The following is a 21,617-nucleotide window of genomic DNA, read 5'->3' as shown; positions in this document are numbered from 1 at the left end:
CTAAAGAAGAAAATGAAGTAGAAGATAAATAAGAAAAGAAGAAACCCTCTTTTGCATGTTAGACTGGATTATCCAAAGATTAAGAGGAAAATATTCTATTGAATTATTGGAAGCGGCTCTTCTTTGATTTTGATTCCCTTCCTTTCTTTTTTTGCATCTTGTTTTAGCCTTGTTTAGTCACTTTGCTTGAGCGTGGTCCTAAAGCGGCCTAAAGACGATCTTGCACATAACAAAAAGAAATGCTGACCTATTGTGTCTTCGTCATAAATCGATACTACGGCTGATGTCAGGTCGCCAAGAGTTTCTGTAACGCCGGCTGCAACGACATCTGGCCCAGGGTTTGAAAGAAAGAGTAGAAAGTCCTCTGTTCCCTCAAATAAGTCGTCGCTGTTAATCGTGATATCATGCGTCATAGTGAACTCATTAGCAGCGAAGTTTATTGTCTCTGTCCCAAAATTAACATAATCCGCAGTTCCTGTTGCACTCAGGGCTACCACTGTAAGATCTGAATAAAAACAAGTTTATTAAATATTGAATGCGAATGTTTCAATAAGATAAATGAGTATAGACGAATCCATTTTCACGCATTCCTATACCTCAATGGCAGCCATAGCTGGGACCCCCTTAGGTCTATTCCACCTAAAATGTGGAATGATGTGGCCCTGGCGGGGATATTAAACTGCATTTCATCACCCGTGTTACACGTAGACAAAAGAATGATGGAAGTTTACAACACAATACAATTCAACATCGATTTTTAAGCGGATTTAATCCACCCAATTGGGCAGTAACAACACCAGTTTGGTACAGTTGGTACAGACGGGTCCCAGTAATGGCCGACCAAATCCTGGTCATGACTTGACTCCTGAGATTCGTCTATATCCATACACTACAGACTGCTGTCATTATCATAACAATTTGACACACATACCGTTTAATAATGTTAATGACAAAGTTAACTTTATTTAAGGAATCGAATAGCAACATTTACGCAGTATATTTTTGGGATATGAGAGCACGTCAGACACACCAAATTACATTCTAAATACGAGGAATATCCTTCTAATATCAAATAATTTTGGTTTTTTGAAATCTGAGATATAATACAAATTTGATGACATATTATTAAAAATTGATATTTTTGATATCTAAAAAGAGTTTAGATTTTTATACCACCGGAACACCGGTTACATTCGTGCATAACTCGCAATCGCTCTACTGAGCTCGCGATCAGTAAAAATCGTCGGCTGTATTCCATACCCGGGATTCCATAGTGGCGTATAGTGATTTTTGGTCATTTTTTTTAAAAATTGGCACATATGTTTTTAATGATGTTCTTTTCTATTTTTCTAAGTCTCATCAGTCAAAACTAGCTAATTAATAAGTAATTAATTAATTAAATGTGTCGTATAGCTACAAAGTTCAATTTTGTGTTTTCCATAGTGGCGTATCGACCATACGCCACTTTTTATACACATTTTATAATTATGAAATATCGGCAAAAATGAACAACATTGTATGTCATAGTGGCGTACACGTATCGGACCTATACGCCACTATGGAATACAAACGACGAAAGTAACGCCATAGGGAATACACGGCGACCGAGGTGGCGTAAGGTTAACGTTAGGTTAGGGTATTGCGTTTTGTTTGTTTTCCATAGTGACGTATAGTTTTGTGCTTTTTATTTTCTGTTTGCCAGCAATAGTATGTATTTATTTCTTTTGAAAAATATATAAAAATAAAATCTATTTAGTTTACTACAGAAATTTCACATCATTTACAAAATATAATGAATGTCTGATTTACACAACTCGATTTTAAATTGGCATTTCTTCAAACCCGATTTTCTCGAAAAGTTGTTTATTCGCGGCGCCCCACTAATAATACGCCACTATGGAATACAGACGACGAAATGCCCAGATGAAAATGTTCTCTACTTGTCTTGTTTTGATGCCGATTCATATAAAAATAGTTCCCTATCTAGAAACTTTTGTTACCAATGTAACAGGGCGAAAGATGCACTATGATGCTGTTGACCGTTAAATATTTTGTGATGTTAGATATTTTGTTTGCATGCAAAACAATTTAGCATTATATTTTTAAAAACAGTAGCATTTTCATGTTTTTACCCCTGAAAAATTACAAAATGAAGTTTTCTCAAGTTTTCTCCTCGCAAGGCGATTCGTTCCAGCTCAATAATAGAAACATAACACCCTCTTGTTTGTGACACCCTCTTGTTTGTGACAGCCAAACAAATTTTGATTCAATCAAAAATCATATTTGTGAAGAGTGTAGTAAGTTTCTAGTATCTCTATAGACGAATCCAATTTCACGCATTCCTGCATATCAATGGCGGCCATAGCCGCGACGGGGACCCAACTATCTCACCTAAAATGTGAAATGATGCGGCCTTGAAGGGTATTTTAAACTGCATTCTATCACCCGTGTTACACGTAATTAAAAGAATGATGACAGTTTACAACACAAAAGAATCTCACATCGAATTTTAAACGGGTTTAATCCACCCAACTGGACACTCACAACACCTGTTTGGTGCATGCGGGGACACTAATATGGCCGACCTAATCCTGACCATGACTTGGCTCGTTAGATTCGTCTATAGAATTGTTTCACATCCCTCGTGTTGGCTTGTTAATAGTGGTTACAAAGTACTTGAGGGCCAACCAGTTACTATAAGAGAGCATTCCTAAACTGAACCACATGACTTGAGAAAATTTAAAGAGACCGCCACTTGAGAAGAGTCTGGTATTTATTCCTAGCTATGTTAAAATGTAATGTAATGTAAAAATGACACGTATACAACAACCGGCAAGTGCGTCACTTTGGTAAGTACACAACTGTATATTTATGTAAAGTCATATTAGTCATAATGTGAAATTGACACTAGTGACAGGATAAATGATGCTTATATCGGGACAATATGATGTAGAGTTAGTGATAGTTTTTTGATTTGATTTGTTCGGGTTGTGACAACCCTGGATAACCCAAGAAAGCCTCTATTGAAGCTTATTTCCATTGGGGTCCATTTGAACACCGGGACGGGTTAGGAACAGTCAGGGGTTAACACCCTACTCTTTTCGAAACTGGCTGCGAGATACATGTACAGGTATGGCTCTCTGCACACGGGACCGACGGCTTAACGTCCCCTCCGAAGGACGGAGTACTTTCATGATTCATTTACCCAATTCTAAATGAACCATGGGGAGAGCGGAAGTCTCAATTTAATCTACAGATGTTGCCAATTAATTTCAGACTTTATTTTTTTTCCAAGTCAATATCCCAGCAAATCGCCACCGCCGGGAATCGAACCCGGGACCTTATGCACTAAAGGCAAGTACCCTAACCATTGCGCCACGCTCTCCCTTTGTTCCTTTGTATTGAATTATCGATAAAAGTTCATTTAGGTGAACTAGAAAAATGGGCCATTCCATAAAATAGATGCACACTCCTATTGAGGAGTTCGGATTTCCGGACTTTTTTCCAGTCGTGCTTGTTTAAAGTTTCCAAAGGCGAAAAAGGTCAGCAGAAAAATAGCTTAAAATTGAGAGCTAATTTTTGATATTTCAATGATTTTTCATTCCTTCGATTGCGTTTCCAAGCTGTTTTAAAAATAACAATGGCAACTGGAATTTCAGTCATTTTCAGAGAGTGAACTTGGAAATCCAGACATTCTTTTATTGAAAAGATACTCCTCCATAGAAGGTGATCACTTATTTCTGGAATAGCCCAATTGGGCTTTTTATGCATGGCATAGGGTGGTGTGTATTCGCCGTAGAAGTGATGTAATAATCGGATTAACTACCATAGCAATAGGATAAAACAATTTTTGAATATTTCGCGCTGCACTACAAGCAGAATGCACTCATCACATGTGTATGTTTGCAATCATAGATTGAATACGATACCGCTCTTTTTAAAGATAGTAATCTTACAGGTGCGAGTGATCACCATGATATGGTTCAATGCAGAGATACCACATGAACGTAATAGTGAAGTGCGATATATTCAAGAATTGTTTTACCCTATTGCTATGGTAGTTTATCCGATTATTACATCAATTCTACGGCGAATTATGACTACCTCTTAACAACTCCCAATTTATTTCCATCATGTACGTAAGTATATGAGGTTAGATTCCACGGTGTTTCGTTTTTTAACGCACATTTATTGCCATTATTATTTCCTCTTTAACAACAAGTAAAGAAATTTACCAGGGTTCGAACCAACAACCTATGGATCCATACTCCAGAGACTGTACCACTGTGCTACGAGTCGTTCTGCCAGAAACGTGTCTGTTAGTCATACTTACTGATTAAAATTAAAATATTACCAATGAAAATGTATTTAACAATAGGCGGGACACCACGTATACATTTGCTTAAACGGGCTCCCTATTCAAATGTTACCTTTAAATAATTCGCGGCCCGAGTCTATATGTCATGCGATCTATACCAAGATGGCATCCTCAATTAAATTCGGTCTGCAAGCAAATCTGAATTAAATGGCCCGTTTTTACAAACTTTTACGTCATTTAAACTGAATTCTAGTCTCAAACACCATCAAAGGCACTTGCACCCAAGGGCGCACACCGTCAAAATAAAGTCCAATTGAAAAGTAATTTTGTTTTTCTACTCCACGTGAAACCATTTTTCATAATTTGGTTGTTTCAATGTCTTAGATAAACATTAAAATTTAATTTTAAATTGTTTTCAAACAAGTTGAGACTAACTGTTGAGCTACGGGGACCTGAACAGCGCCACCGTTATTTTTAGCTTACATGAACGCCTCCTTACCATGTCCGCAAGCGGATTGGTTTCGGGAGTCAAACTTTTTGACCAGATCGATATACACCATTTTGTGATATTCTGAACATTGATCAATTGCATATATTTTGATTTAATTATCAATGATGGCTAATCATCTTGCTCCCAAGGGACACCCACTTGTTTGCACTATCGACACGTTTTCCGGAACTATGCGGAAGGATTTATTGGTGTGCTGCGACCAAACTAGATTCGGCGTAACGGCTAAGCAGCCAGTGACATCCGGAGGGGGTGAACTTTGTATTCAAACTTGTACATTACACACAGAAACGTACGGTGGCAGAGTGCTCCCACCAAAGCTCACCAAGACGGCCAGATTAATGATAACCGGACAAAAATCGACCAGAATGGCCCGGTGAATCTTCTTTTTAGCCTGGTAAGCACCTTGACTTATGGCTAAAAAAGTAAAATTATTTTAACCCCTAACAACTGTTTACATAACGTGTACATTATAAGAACCAATTCCATTAACAACATTCTGTAGAATATCAAGCTTACCGACTGATCCAAGAGCGTGATTATTTACACCTTTTCGTATTATTCCAATCTGCAACATCCTCGTTCCCGTTGATGGTTCTGTGACAAAATAGGACGCTCTATCCAAAATATACCAAGTTTGGGCTAGAACGGATTAAAGCAAACCAACAATATGATGAATCAATAAACATGGCATTCTGATATATTACCACAAAATATGTACGTGACCCTTGGATGACCTTTGATCTCGGATGATCTTATTGATTTTGACATGATCCTCTCAATTAATATCATGATTATCAAAGATCTTGTCGCCAAGTGTAAAACTCGTGGCACAAATTGTTAAGTTTGATACCAAGATGACCTCTGACCACGGATGTCCTATTTTACACATATCGAGGATTATTTACATTAAGTTTAAGTTCATTTTACATGACGGACATGACGGTTGAGACCATTTTCATTGAAATCCGAGCACTTTTAGTTTTTGGCCCCTGTGTGGTCAAAAAAACTGACCATCCTCCTCCCCCGATTTTGAACGTTAAGTCGCAGATAGGTCAAACTATACTTCTCCGATATGACCAGGGGACTACTTTGGCGTGGTTTTTGACAAAATCTGAGCAATTTTGAAATTTTAACCCAGTTGTATGAAATTTGACCCATAGGGACACTTTTTGCATGTGTTACCACAGCTTATCTTTTTCTACGCATGTTTTCTTATTTAGAAACGTTGATTAGAAGTATATTTCCAAAGGCCTCCCTTCCAACTAAACTATATGCGGACCAAATAAAAAATGGTACTAACTGGCACAATCGCAGGCTTTATTTTCAACAGGAGGTGTCGAATCATCGTCCACGATATCAACGGTGATTGTGTTGAATCCAGGGTCAAACGTGCATGGGTTCATATCGTTGTCCTCGCAGTTTTCGAAAGTCAAAGTTAATGTGAACGTTTCAGTATCTTCAGCAAGGGAATCTCCTAGTATCGTTATTGTATTATCGGTACATCTCGCCCCATTGCCGCCAAGATTGCTTATTGGTATTACTATTGGATCCACTCCCTCATCAAAGTCTGCTGCTTCTGTTGGGTTAGCGCCGCCGGTATGAGTTATGGTCACATCTGTGGGTATATACACGAATAAGAAACAAATAACATGATTAGTATTGGTTACAGTAGGTTAAACTAATTCACACAAGCAAAGTTTCTGCTAACAAATATTATCACATTATAGGAAAATAGACTATAAACCATTCCTATAGGCCTAATTGGTATCTTCCTGCCGTTGTTGGGGCGAACATATCACATCGATATTGAAACAACGAAAGCGAGGTCAAGAATAGTATCACGTGATTATAAAATAACGAAATAATTATTATCGGGAATTCTTAACCTCGCTTTCGTTGTTGTATAGTACGTGATATCCAGATATCGATGTTCTACCGCATCAACGGCAGTAAAGAGCCAATTATAAGTATGGTCTATAGGGCGTTGCATGAAGTCAGAGAAATGACCAGGCCACCTGAAAAAATTGATAAGTTTCTCTAATTATTTCACAGTTTTGCTGATTAGGCGCTCAAAATTCACCTGCTCGACAATCGATTTTTTATCGCTTAAATCTTCTTAGCTCATCTTCACCTCGGATTTGAGAATAGGAAGGAGAATGCCATGTTGTTTCGGGCCAGTGTTTTGCGTATTAATATGAACCAGGTGGTTACCCATATTTGGCGGTTCTCGGCTGTCGCCATTACCTGGCTGATGGTGACTGTACCCATCAAATTTTATGCCCATACAAGTTTTTACTAATTTGGCCTCAGATGACCCCCGGATGACCACAAACAAAAGGACCTTCCAAAAATGTGGTTCTAAATTTTGACTGTACCCACCAAGTTTCATGCCCATACGACAGTTTTTAGTAGTTTGACCTCAGATGACCCCTGGTCCAAAGTTTGTAGTAACTGATCCAAATAAATGCACTTACTGTGTACGTTTCAGCAACCACTGTTGCCTTTGTCAACACTTAATGAGAAGAGACTGCAATCTACTGACAAACAACACTAGAGGAATTTCCAGCGTGATTTTTTGGGTTGCCAGTTGGTTTTCCTTCTGGGGATTATTTGGATCCCTGTTGCAGGAACTCATCAAAAATGTGAGAAAGCTGGTACTGCCCCTCGTCTCTGTTCATAGTTCTACGCTGGCTTTATTCAATCATGTTCGACAGTCTTATGGAAAGACGCTGGAAATCCCTGTAGCGTTGGTTGTCAGTAGATTGCAGTCTCAAGTGTTGACAAAGGCAACAGTGGTTGCTGAAACGTACACAGTAAGTGCATTTATTTGAATCAGATACTACGAATACTACCGATCCTGATGAATTTATTCAATCATATTATTGTCATTGTTATTATTATTTTCCATCACCCAACTAAGACAGTGTGTAACGTAACTCTTCAGGTAATAAAGAAATAAGGGCACACTGTAGTAGTTTATAATATACTGCGCCAATAAAGTATCCTTACACTTGGAAAAATAATCACAATTTCAAAACTGAACAATATTGAGGTAAATTTGTTTTTTTTTAAAGATGCACTGTCTAATCCTGCACATTATGACACCACATTGAACCCAATGTGACCTCAAGAAGTAAAGTTACAAGCAATTGAATAGACGAAGGTCCAGTTTTAAAAGTGACAAACTGGCCTATACAAGTGCAAAAAGATTCCAACAAGCGCAACAAAGAGACAACACGGTTTCTTCAATGAAGTGTTATTTAAAGCAGTTTTTATTTCAGTTTTTACTTCTCTGTACTTTTCATAACTTTCATATTATTTGTTAGTTCTTTTGTTTCAGTTTTCTTTTGTTCCCTTTGTTTTAAATTAAAGCCAAACGCATAGATTAGCCATAAACCAGATGTCTAGTCTGTGGAGTTTTGAATAGGCCAGTTTGTCACTTTTAAAATTGGACCTTCGTCTAATCAAATGCTTGTAACTTTGCTTCTTGAAGTCACATTGGATTCAATGTGGTGTCATAATGTGCAGGATTAGATATATTAAATAAACAAATTTACCCCAATATTGTTCAGTTTAAAAATTGTGATTATTTTTCCAAGTCTAAGGATACTTTATTGGCGCAGTATAGTAGTCATTTTCAATTTTAAAAAACCGCTGGATTATCTGACTATAAGATTTCTCTTCATCTTGGCAAAACAGAATTCATCCTCTTTGATACTAAACGAAACCCCAACTGGCGCCTAGAAAATTTCACAAGTTCCTGAAATCCGAAGTTGTTATTTTTATATCTAGTTTAAATACTATTTCATTATTTCAAACTATTGAGTCAGGAACACAAGAATCTCGTGATCATAATATCCTGACTATCTGAGTTACAAACTGAACCGCAGGAGTGGCACCTGGTCTTTTCCGTACCATTCAGATAATTTTCAACTTTTCTATACTTACCAAATTTGGCACCACTAGGGTTAGGAGGTCCTTTACAAAGACAGAAATTGAAATCTATATCAGCGCCAGTGGTTTCAGTAATCTGGAACGTTGTTCCTGCGCATTGCATGAAGCCATACACTGAAAAGAGTATTACAAGGCAATTAATAGAAGCGGACTGATCTGTCTTCAAGGGTTAAGTATAGACTTGATAGAAGTATAAGAGTTTAAGGGTACAGCTTATATGAAAACAAACAAACGAACATTTTTTTTATATGTGACCATCCATCTCAAACCGCTCGTAAAGTCGGCAAATTGTATTTCGAGTTACAGTGCAAAATATGCATATGTCCCTAATATTTGTCCGACATGTTTCTCATTTTAGTCCAGTCAAACACCAACCTTTAATCCTATTGTTGAAGAGCATAATAAGCTTATACTTATGTATAGCATTAGTAAAAAGCTTAAGTCTTTAGTCGTGTTCACACCGTCGGGCGTAAGTCACTTAACACCGGTAATAAGTCACTACAGGGTGTATCAAAATGATTGGTACCGGGCTATGTGACATTTTCAAAAATATATCAAAAATATAAAATTGCTAATTAATATAGTTTTTTGAATTACACAACACAAGACGAATAGGTTCACTGCTTGAACCATTTATTGCATACATACTCTTCAATATCTCACCTCAGTATACATAACATAAAATTGCTTTACACCTACTTTCCTTTAGAATCATGTAACTTCTGAACACAATGTGCTATCTTTATGATCTAAAATTCGTAGTGAAGATAAAACTACTATAATTACAGCTATTTAATCAATTAACCCCAAACTGGCACAAAAAAATAGTAAAAATATTCGGCAGAGAAAGTCTTCGGTACCAATCATTTTGATACACCCTGTAATACCGGTTATAAGTCGCATATTACCGGTAATAACTCACTTATATCCGACTGTGTGAACACGACTATAGTTTGCTTTGGCTAAATCCTGTTCAAGTAGTGGGTTAACCAATAATCAACAATGAGAGGACATTCCTGAACCTCGTTCAGTTGGGGATGATTTGAAGTGACCGCCAATTATGACCATTTGATACTGTATTTAATACCAGCAATGTGGAAAAAAAGAAATAATGTAGTGCCAAAATAATGTACCCTTTTACTGAAGGAGCAAAGTTTAACAAGTTATAACTCCGCTTCTGTATATCGTTTGAAGTCAAATGACATATCATTGTAAAACTTATGATATATATTTTCTAAACACGGAAGAAAACAAATTTGACCAGGGGCCGACTTTACGAGCGTTTCGACCTGGACGGTCTAATATGGATAACCACCAAACAAACATCAGCCTATTCTTGCTTATGCCTTTATAATGTAGTCTTTCAACCCTTTCACAACAAAATTTCACGCTAAGAAGCGGTTATGTTAATTTGAGAAAATAAATTTAAAAAACGCTCTTTTGTACTACTCATACTTTAAATGATCATCAGACTATAGACCTTTTCATTTATTCAGTAATCTAGGGGGTCAAATTGTACCCAAACTGGCGGACAAGAAATGTCATGAATTACGACACCCTTTTGCGCGAAAATACAGCTTATTAAGCCAATGTGAACATGGGGTCATCACGAGAAATATTTTCCTATAGCATAATGTCCGTAATTTTTCGTCAGTTAATTTTTTTTACAGAACGTTTTGTTCACGTGCATCACCTTTTCCACAGTCAGTCTCTTACGCAACGCTACCACCGCACGCTTGATTGCACGTTGGGTATCCTTGGCAAAAGTACCTCTCTCGTCCCTAAATTGACCGTCGAAAGTTCATCGTAGTTATGATGCATGTAACACATTGGAACTTCGCACTGTACATGATGCTGAAGAGGTACTTTTATGCGCGCGCGCGATGGGGGAAATTATTTCATGCTTCGGGTTTTATCGGAATTACTTATGAAAGGTCTATAATGTTCTGACAGGAGCCTCATACGGGCAATGTCGGGTCGATCGGTTTCAACAAAGAGGTGAGAGTAGACTAAGATACACAGAAGCGTCATAGAGTCACGGGGCATGTCCCCCTATCGATTTAAAAATTTTGCAAATCACAGGAAAATTTCCAAAACATTATCTCTCATTATGTATCACACTGACGGCGGAGGAGAATACTGACTGGTCAGACGGTCTAATTCCATCACGCATGTAAATGTAATAGAGAGTTTGCGAAATACGGTTCAAAAGCACAAACTTAAACATGTAGAGGATTATAGCGGGATTATTTGTTCAAAACCACTCTGCCATGAAAGCCTTTAGAAGCCGAAGTAAACGCAAAAATCTACAGCTATCAGTAGATTATGAACGAACATTAGTTTCTATATTTCCCCATGCAGTACAAAATTACAAGTGATGTATTATTAAAAGACCAATTATTGGAAATCTTTTAGTTTGAGTAAAAAACACGCCAAATATTGTTGAAAATATTGATTGAATTAGGTTAAAACATTTTTAAATCAGTTTGTGAAATGGCGGTATGTTGAAACTTCAACAGCAAGGGGATTAAGTTCACGTAAAATGGCTTAATTTTACTGGAGGATACTTCTGGGAAGAGTGTAGCGGGTGGATATACGAGTATTTTAAAATGTAACATGGCATACGTTGCATCTCGTAAGAAAGAGGGTAGAGAGGAGGGCATAAGTGGACAGGGAGGTGCAGTAGCGTTAGCAAAGGAGGCGGTACAACTCCCCAACGTGACATCTTGTCGTCCTGCTTGACCCTCCCCAGTGGGATACTGGCCGTAGTGATATTACACCGCACAGGCAGGTAGGCATATGTCCAGACTTTTTACTCTGGTATATCTGCCTATGCATGTCATGTTTGTTACTTCATGTTTATCTCAATTTATGCACAATTCTTATTTTCCCTGTATATTGATATATTAAGAAAAACGATTAAGCATCATTGGTTTGAGATAAGCGCTGGCTCATCATCGACATAATTAATCCCTGTTGAGAAGGTCATCGCATGGCGAGTCCATTCATGTTTATTCAAGAAGAGTCTTTTGACTTGAAGAATGACCAATAACCCACTTGACCAAACAAAAGGGAGAAATGCTGTGGCGGTCGCTAACACGTGCCTATCTTTCGATCATCTATTGTTACACATGTCCACATTTCCTTATTGACTGCAAAATCACCTGTTATCAGGTTATGTATTATCTAATTTTGTTAGGGTAAAACACATGGAGCTATTATAAGATGGAGAGGAAATAGATTACGTAACGCATTGAAACCTTGTGCCGATTTGAAATCTAACAAGCTATTCATCGAAAGGTACCTTTTGTTTGGGACAAAGGGCTTCCGCCATTAAATCGGTAAGCTGACCCGACAGTGTATTAACGCTTTACCTAGCAGGCTACTGTCAATAAGTGATCAAATGAAAGTCGTGAAAGCGCTTAATGGAACGAAAAGTACCTATTGTTATACATAAACCCAAGGGTGTGATTGAGTAGCCGTAAGCACAAAAGGCACACATTAGCCGCTAATGCATATTTCGTTGTCACCCCACTGACATTAGGTGCTTCATTTAAATAAATTGAATGCGCTTGCTGAATGATTACGCATCAAGGCTGCCATGTGTCTGCATGTCAATAGTACAATAATGGTATTAAATAGCTACGTCCCGGGAGCTACGTATACATGTAACATATAATAAGTATACCGGTATAGGCCTATATAAAAGTTGTTTTACAAATTGAGATTTTATTTTATTAGAGTCACGCGGTAGCTTGACCAGCAAGTTTAAAAAAAAACGACTGATAAAGAAGAATAAACAGATGCACCGCGAGACTATATTTACACGGAACAAAACGCTATTGTTCTATGATATTTTTCGCTGGGTACAAAATATATCTAAAACCATGCTAAATCGTATTTACTGTCCAAAGTGTCATATTTTAATAACTCTCTATTTCAAAAAGTTACACGAATCTTACAGTCAATCCGATTGTTTGATAATAAACAAACATTCTTGCTTTATTTCACGCGGTATTTCATAGCCAAAATTAGTGGCAAATCTTAGCTAATCATACTGATCTCCACAATCTTTCGACACTGCTACAGCCATACATGGCTGTCACTGTCGCACTAATTTTTCAGATTCACTTTCAAATATACCCAGGCATTTTCCTGGATACCCTACATACAAATTCTGGACCCCATTCGCCAAAAAATCAAGTTTTTCACAATTCTTTTATTCTTTCCGGACCACAGCATATATTCATATTAATAAATACTCCACTTTCACACATCGTAATATCGGGACGTCCCCGTGGCGAAGTGGTTAAGGCCATGGACTTCTAATCCATTTATGAATTTTTGCTCAAGTTCGAAACTTCCCACCACTTTTTTTTTAAATGTTTTATTAACCAATTTATTGTCGTAAATCAAGAATAACACCATTTCAAACATCCATTGCTATTGTGATATAATTATTTTTTCATCAAACAAACATGTTTGATTTTTATTCACATTAAGGCCTAGGCCTTGGGCCTACTTTCACCATCCAGATGCTATCACCATGCCTGACTATCATGGCATCTTCGTCATTTAAAACACCGAAATTTATTTATTATTCATTATTTATTTATCAGTGGCTCTGTTCACAGCTCAGACTGAAATTATATTTGATATACATATTATAAATGAAAATCACAAACCGCGAAAGATCGCCAACAACTGCCGCTGAATATTGATATCCAACTAGATTTCCCCACAGGGCTAAAGGGCAGGACTTAATTAGGGAATTAAAATCACAAACCGCGAAAGATCGCCGACAACCGCCGCTTAATAGGGGTATCCAACTAGGGCTACAAAGAACTACAAACCGCGAAATTTGGATATCCAACCAGATTGCCCGCATGCATATCGAGTATATGGATATCCAACAAATTAAGACCACAAACCGCGTAAGATCGCCAACAACTGCCGCTCAATATTGATATCCAAGTAGATTGCCCCGCAGGGCTATAAAGAACCACAAACCGCGAAATTTGGATATGGAACTATTGCCCCACAGGGCTTCAAAGAACCACAAACCACGAAATATGGATATCCAACAAGCTTAAACTACAAATTAGCTCCCGATAGAGAGCAGGACTTGATGAAATTACAACCACAAAACACGAAAGATTACAAAGAACCACAAACCGCGAAAGACTAGATTGCCCGCAGGCCTATCGATTATAAAGAATCACAAACCACGAAATACGGATATCCAACAAGCTTAGACTATAAACTAGCTCCCGATAGAGGGCAGGGCTTGATGAGGGAAATTAAAACCACAAACCACGATATTCAACTCTATTGCCCTGCTGGGCTACAAAGAGCCACAAACCCCGAAATTGGGATATCCAATTAGATTGCCCGCAGGCCTATCGATTATTCGATTATAAAGAACCACAAACCGCGAAAGATCAACAACAACTGCCGCTTAATATTGATACCAACTAGATTGCCCCGCAGGGCTATAAAGAACCACAAACCGCGAAATTTGGATATGCAACTAGATTGCCCCACAGGGCTACAAAGATCCACAAACCCCGAAATATGGATATTCAACAAGCTTAAACTATAAATTAGCTCCCGATAGAGTGCAGGGCTTGATGAAAACCACAAACCACGAAAGATCGCCGACAACCGCCGCTTAATAGGAATATTCAACTAGGTTGCCCCGAAGGGCTACAAAGAACCACAAACCGCGAAATTCGGATAGCTAAGTAGATTGCCCCGCAGGGCTACAAAGAACCACCAACATTAAAACACGATTATCTGGGGCGTTTAGACGCTTCCGTAGTATAGGCTTAAATATAATGCGCATTTACCACTTCCGACATGAAGTAGGCCTAAATCGGATTTACTTTATGTGTGTCTCTCTGGCATTGTCAACATTGGGTGTGTGTTGTTCATATTTACATTTTATTTACATATTTACGTAGCCTTGAATAATTAAAGTATATTAAAATGTTTATTGACCATTGTGTACGCCTCTGAACATTACAGTCACACGTGACGAGCAAGTTTTAAAAATAAACGACTGATAAAGTTCTGTTTAAATATTTATTGTCATGAATCAAGAATGGCAACTTCAAACATCCATTTTTCGTTTTATTCGTTTTATGGTGCACTTCATAACCTGACTTTCCAAGCTTGGAGCTGCTTGGCTACATTCATAAAAAGAAAAGAAATCTACCAAAAAACGTTGACAACGTAAAGAAATCAGCAAGTTTAAAAAACCCACCTCGGCTCACTTTTTGAAACTTGGTCCCATTTGAACACCAACAGCAAATCAGTGTTTTTATTTTATTTCAACAGAATACATCGTTTCCAACAAGATTACAAACAAGCCTACTTGTTATTCGTTTAATTCAATCATTAATCATGATATTATAAAACAAAACACAAAAAGATATTGGCTTATCATGCAAGAACAAGATAATAATCGTTCAGGTCGTTCCAGAAAGCTTACAAATTAATATCGCATCTGCACATTAAAGATACATAACACTTCTGGAAATGTTTTAAATTGATGTAAATATGATAAAGTTTAAATCAGTACCTTTTACAAATGGGACCAAGTTTCAAAAAGTGAGCCGAGGTGGGTTTTTTAAACTTGCTGATTTCTTTACGTTGTCAACGTTTTTTGGTAGATTTTATTTTAAGAAGGGGATATCATAATCAGTGGCGTACTGAAGGGGGCAGCTCTTCTGTGAGAGGTCCTTGGAGGGGATGAGGGTGGAGGAGGGGATATGAAGAATGAGAGGGGACTGGGGGAAGAGAGAAAGAGGAAGAAATAAAGAGAAATAAATAAATAGACATAAATAAATAGAAAGGTAAGGAAAATGATAGGAATGAGAGGGGACAAAACGTAAGAGGGGATGGAGAAGTAAAGGGAGATAAGAAGAGGGAGTGATACTTTAGCAAGTACAGAGAAAGGAAAAGAAATGAATGACAAATAAATGTAGGCCTTTTATAATAATTATTATAGAAACTAAACACAGCCCCCCCCACACACACACATGGGTCTAACACTAACAGCACTATAGGCAGCCATTCGATGATGGCAATGCCTTTATGCGTTACGTATTTAAAACGCCCAGTCAGGTGTATTTTACACCTGCAAAGCACAAGTCACCCAATTTCGAAAATTGGACATTGAATTAAATATTTGTTTGCTCCAAACGTCAAGCTTGGTATATACTTTTGTGTGTGATCATGACGTAACAAAATCGCGTACTATGAAAACTTCCAACGGCATGGGGACTATTTTGCCGATTTTTACTGGAACGAGCAGTGTAGCATACTTCTGGAAGAGTATAGCAAGTGCATATATTTTAGAATTTTCCGTTTTCATGTTATTTATTTAATTAACCCCGTTCGCATTATTTTTTATCTGTCCTTTCTAATATTTCCCCCATTAGCTTCTTTTTTTATTTGCTGCTTAGCTTGTGATTTGCTATTTCCATGTTGTTTATTTAATCCTGTTCTCATTAATTTAGTTTTTTTTCTTATATTTCCTGAGTTTCTCAGTTTAGCTTTTTTTTTATCCTGATTAAAATCTTTCTTTCCTTCTTTACTTTGTTCCCGTTTTCATTTAGTTACTGTAATAATATCCCCTACTTTTTTGTCCTCATTTTCTTTTTATGGATGCTACCGTTCCATGTTGTTTATACTTTTTAACAAACACACATCTTTTTCCCTTATTTATTACGTCCTCTCATAGCATGTCTACGGCCAAGTGGACCAAAAAACGTGTAAGATTATACGTGTAACCTTACACGTGTAAGATGGCATCTTACACGTGTAAGATTGTATCTTATGCGTGTAAGATCGCATCTTATACGTCTTAGAATCTAGCGGGATGCTTAAATTGACGAATCATATATAAAGAGCCCATATTTTCACTGATTTTTAGGCTAATGCTTGACCGTTTTCCACCAAATAATATTATTTACCCGTCCTTACATTTTTTGATCTCCCCCCGGGGATCTCCCATGTGAATTTGGCGACATTTGGATCCAAACTGACGGAGCCTTTAATGGACATACGAACCCACAACATTTCGCTACTTATAGGTGGCCCCGGCCATCCGGGTACTTATTTTACATGACGCTACAGTGCCTACACTTACGCTTTTCAACCCACAATAGACCGTGAAGCTGTGCGACTAGTTGAAGACTTGTAGCAGAGGCTGATTCAGTCTGTTTACATTTTGTTTTGACTCGAATTGAGCTCATTTCTGGGCCGATTTCGGTAAAATAAAGGTTAAATACTTGGCGAAAATTGCATTTTATGTGAAGCTGAACACATGAACATGTCATAGTAGAGGAGAGTCTTTATTTTTTTTGTTGGCTGGAGGCCCCATGTCGAGAAGTTATAGAAATGATAGTATTTTGGCCGATTTGAAAAGGGACAAACCACAAAAAACTAAAAATTTTACTTCTGAATCGGATTTGTTGTCAACGGAAGTCAACGGCTTGTGACGTCACTCCGGGGTCACCTATAGTTTGAGTCCCGAGTTTAAGGGGGCGCAGCACTAATTCAGCGTCCCATAGGATAACGTGTGAATTCGGCCTACTTCAAGCGCCATTTCTGGCGTCCCTGCAATACTTGGCAAAATAAATTTGGTATCATATTAAAGCTCTGTTTCTCTAGATTCCAAAACTTTTGTCGGCATATATCGATGACCATTGACTTTTTTTTCGCTATTTTGCGGTGCAAAAAAAGAGCTAAAAATATAAACTACCACTCACATTTCAAAATCGGGATTTCTCTTAATCCGCCACAGAGAATTGCTTTTCAGATCAATTGTCCAGTTTTTTCTGCATGTTATCATTAAAGACACTTGTCGAATTCATATGAGCCGATTTTGAGTGATTTAAAGTGAACATGTCGGTAGATATATGGTCGCTACAATCTCATATTCACTACGGACTATATTAGCCGAATTTAGTTGTTACATAAAATGCGGAGTGATTTAGTGTTGCGCCCTCTTAAGGGATAAGACGCTGTTGCTGTTGGTGCAACAACCAATCAGACGTTCGCGTTGAAGTAAATTTGAGCAAGATATCCAATCGATGTTTCTGAAGTTGAAGTAAATTTTGAAACTTCATTTCGCAAACTCTATTGAAGACACTGATACGAAGATGAAATTGAAAGTCGGGAAAGCATCGCAATGGTTTGTTTTGGTTTTTGGAATTTAGACAGAGTGAAAAATGGGTACATTTCTTTAAAGGTTGTGAGCTGATTGAAATATATTTTTTGGTGGGGGACACCCTGTAGATATGCATCATGCTACACACATAAATGATTTCGATATCCCCTTTCTTCTAGTCGAAAAAAAATAAGATTGTAAAAAATATTTGAGATACACCCTGTATATTGAGTGTATAATACATAAATATCGCGTGCGTGACTCCGAGAGTGGGGTTTATGTTAGTGTGGTTTCCAACTTACCTAAGCCGACTAGATCAGTCGGTGCACACAGATCCGTACATTTAAAAGACTGTGAGACTGATCGACTAAAGAACGAAACAAAAACACACAGAAACAGTTGGAATACCAAGTATCTGCCGTCCATTTTCCTTGAATATTTGCAACCGTTCGTAATCATGAAACTTATATATCCTCCATTAATACCAACATTTGTTGTAACATATTGTAGTCACCGCGTATTAGCTGCGTATTAATTTAATACCCTACTATATATTATATTACCTGCGCATGTGTATATGCTTTGTTGTTCTTTAAAAGACCCGTATTTTAAAGTTATGAAATCAAACTTTTTTTTTCTTGGTTTAGCGTTAATTATTCAACGTTAATGGCCCATGATGAACCATGAACTGAGTGTCTGAACAGGTAATGTTGTTCACGCTAATATTAATCATGGTATCTATGTATGTGTTTAGTCAGGTGCCCTCGGTTCTTTGTACTTTGTCTTAAAGGTGCGTGATCCACGGCCCCATATCCTTCCACTTTTTTTGAAAAATGTTGAGATTTTTATACCACCGGCTACGCAATGTTTGTGTGGAAAATATTTCTTGCACATCGATTCGCTTGGCAAAAAACTCCTGGAATCTGTATATTCTCTAAACAGAACGATATTACCGTGATTACAGTATACAGTGGCCTATGTAATACAGATATGCATAACTCACAAACGCAAATTAGGACTCAACTGAAATGTTGATATCTCCTGAACTATGCAGTGGCGTAGCCAGGGGGTGGGGCAAAGGAGGCGGCTGCGAGAAATCCCTGTGAGAAGTCTCCCCCCTCAAGGACTACAACTACTGCACTGACAATTCAGCAACTTAAGGCAAGTAGTTATTGATTTATTGATCAAATATTGGTTTTCCCTCATTTTTGACTGTAACTCCACAACTGTTGTCTGTGCTGAAATAAAATGTCCAGTGCAGTAGTTGTAGTCCTTGCCCCTATAATATACATATCTTACTTGTCACCAATGCGCTTTAATTTTTGAGAAAAATGCAAAAATAAGCCCAAAATAAGGCAGGGGTGTATAGTACCCCCTTAACGTAAACTTGTGAAATTATTTATGAAGAACAGCCATAGCCTATGTGGAAAGAAAATAATTATTATCATTAACAACTTTCAGACAAGTAGTTAATATTAAAATTGTAAGCTAACTCTTAGCCAATAATAAATTATTTAAATACTTCAACTTAGAATTTGGTGACTACAATAAATTATAAGATAAACTGCATGTTTTTGGTCCTGTTTCTCAAATTGCAAATATATTAACATTTGGCTTTTTAGTTGCAGTTAGAACTAAATAAAATATTAAGATTTAGCAGTGTTTCATTTAGAGTAGGGTTAACACGCCGGGGTTATTGACACCGGCGTTTTGCACATGACTTCTATCAGATATACAAATGAATTCAACCAAAACCACCAATAATTATATACAATGAATAAGGTTTTGGGCGTAGTGTTAGTTCTCCACTTGAAAGCAACTGAACAATATAAAGAATAACTTTATCCTTTGACATGCACAAAGGATAAAGTCCCCGCCATTTATATGTTGTTTTTCTATATTAGTGCATATACCCTGAAAAGGTTTCATGGTCTCTGATTAGTGCCAGGCGGATGAGCACAAGCATACATTGTTTCTGCCCTACGGCATTTAGGGACCGTTCACAAACACTTGTTAGGGGGGTTGATGCAAAAAGGGGGCTTATATAGTTTATATACTTTTCTATGGGGTTGTCCCATAATTTTCATGTCAAAGGGGGGCTGAAATTTTTGAGATCTGAAAAGAGGAGGGCCCGAAAAAATTTCCCGATGATTTTCCTTTGCATCAGCCCCCCCCCCCCAAGTGTTTGTGAATGGTCCCTTACTTCCACAAAGGGTTGATTCCCCAGCAAACACAAAACGTTTTAGAGAAAACGGTATAAAACGTTTTTTGGAAAACATTTTTTAAAGGCCCATTCAGTGATTTTTGGTAATCCGGTAAATCGTAAAAGTCATCAAAATTCAGATTTTGGTACCTTAGTTAGTGTCGGAGTTAATATCACAGATGTACTAACATATCATGCTAGTGGTTAACCCGAAAGCCGTGTTTGCATGAATATTAAAAACATCGGTCGATGTTTTGCCAAGTTTAAAAAATAACGGTTAGTTCATGAAAAAGAAGAAGTGAAATTTAGCAAAACGCGACGAGGTTTATTTGCCCGTAATAGAGCTATATATTTGTATCCGCTATTGTATCCACTATTGTATTCTATTCATAAAAGCTACTGCTAGAATCGCGGCAATCCCAGATATTGGCGTTTCGCATTTATTAACATTCAAAATGATCCGATACTCTTACATTTATAGACTTATTCGTGCTCTTTATATAATATTCAGAAATTGCAATTATGAAAACTACAAACTTTGAAAGTGAAAATATATTACCATCGAAAATATATCATACTTAAATTCTATAGAATCTATAGATACCCAACCCAGAAGTGCTTTTTGAGTGAACACGATTATGCGATTGATTTTCTTACACATAAAAATACGGAAAATCTTGTTTCTCGTATAGGGCCTACATAGACAATTTCTTTTTGTTGGCTGACCGCTGAGCTACACCTTTTTACTAATTATAGATACGTTAAAACGTGTTCCCATGTTGAAAGTTATTTCTACTTGCTTTAAAGAGCCAGGATTTTGTTTAATATAACTATTTTTTCTTTTAATAATACCCCATACCTATAATATTGTAAAGGTCATAAATATACGCACTCATGCATAAGGAGACAAACATGATAAAGTTAATCTGTTCTTTTCATTCTCGTTTTTCATTAACCTTTGGAACATTTCACATGCATGATGTTTGCATCAATGCCTTCTCGGCAATCTAGGGCCATAGGCCTATAATAATTTAAATCGTGAAACCGTAGAACAATCTATTGGCATCTACGAGGGTTGGTCAATAATATCCCGCAACCATTATTTATCTCCGCTCATGCATGACTTAGATGACTGTTACTTACGATCAATAAAGTTTGTACCTTTGTCTTTGAAAACGCACAACAATTAGTATCACAGTACCTTTAATTATGTAATCTCATTTGCATAAAGTCATTGCTATATGTACACTGACAATTGTCAACATTGAATTTGAATTGGCTTTGAGGAACGTGTAATAAAAAGAAGCAGAAGGACCAAAGCAGTTTACAAGCCTTATTTTTGGTATGAGGTAATCTGAGTATATTCAATTGATAATTGTGAAAGAAGAAATGTATCCGTCAACAGATGAGGAAAGGGACCGTCTTTGAACTTCACCAAAATAGGCCTATAACA

The 21,617-nt window shown here is 37.3% G+C and overlaps 1 protein-coding gene across 1 annotated transcript in view; it reads right to left on the bottom strand.

Annotated features, from left to right (window-relative positions):
• LOC140166948 (FRAS1-related extracellular matrix protein 2-like) overlaps nt 1-18,458 on the bottom strand; it is a 28,756-nt gene extending 10,298 nt beyond the window's left edge. Inside the window, exons 1-5 of the mRNA XM_072190430.1 lie at nt 18,264-18,458; nt 8,778-8,897; nt 6,130-6,444; nt 5,346-5,468; nt 248-505 (exon numbers count right to left, since the gene is read on the bottom strand). Of these exons, the coding sequence (XP_072046531.1) occupies nt 248-505; nt 5,346-5,468; nt 6,130-6,444; nt 8,778-8,897; nt 18,264-18,420 (973 nt within the window). The 5' untranslated portion in view covers nt 18,421-18,458. The remainder of the gene's footprint in view (nt 1-247; nt 506-5,345; nt 5,469-6,129; nt 6,445-8,777; nt 8,898-18,263) is intronic.
• Between the last annotated feature and the right edge of the window lie 3,159 nt (nt 18,459-21,617).

The sequence above is a fragment of the Amphiura filiformis genome, chromosome 12 (assembly GCF_039555335.1).
Source record: "Amphiura filiformis chromosome 12, Afil_fr2py, whole genome shotgun sequence".
Taxonomy (NCBI): domain Eukaryota; kingdom Metazoa; phylum Echinodermata; class Ophiuroidea; order Amphilepidida; family Amphiuridae; genus Amphiura; species Amphiura filiformis.
This window is presented reverse-complemented; position numbering and strand designations above follow the sequence as displayed.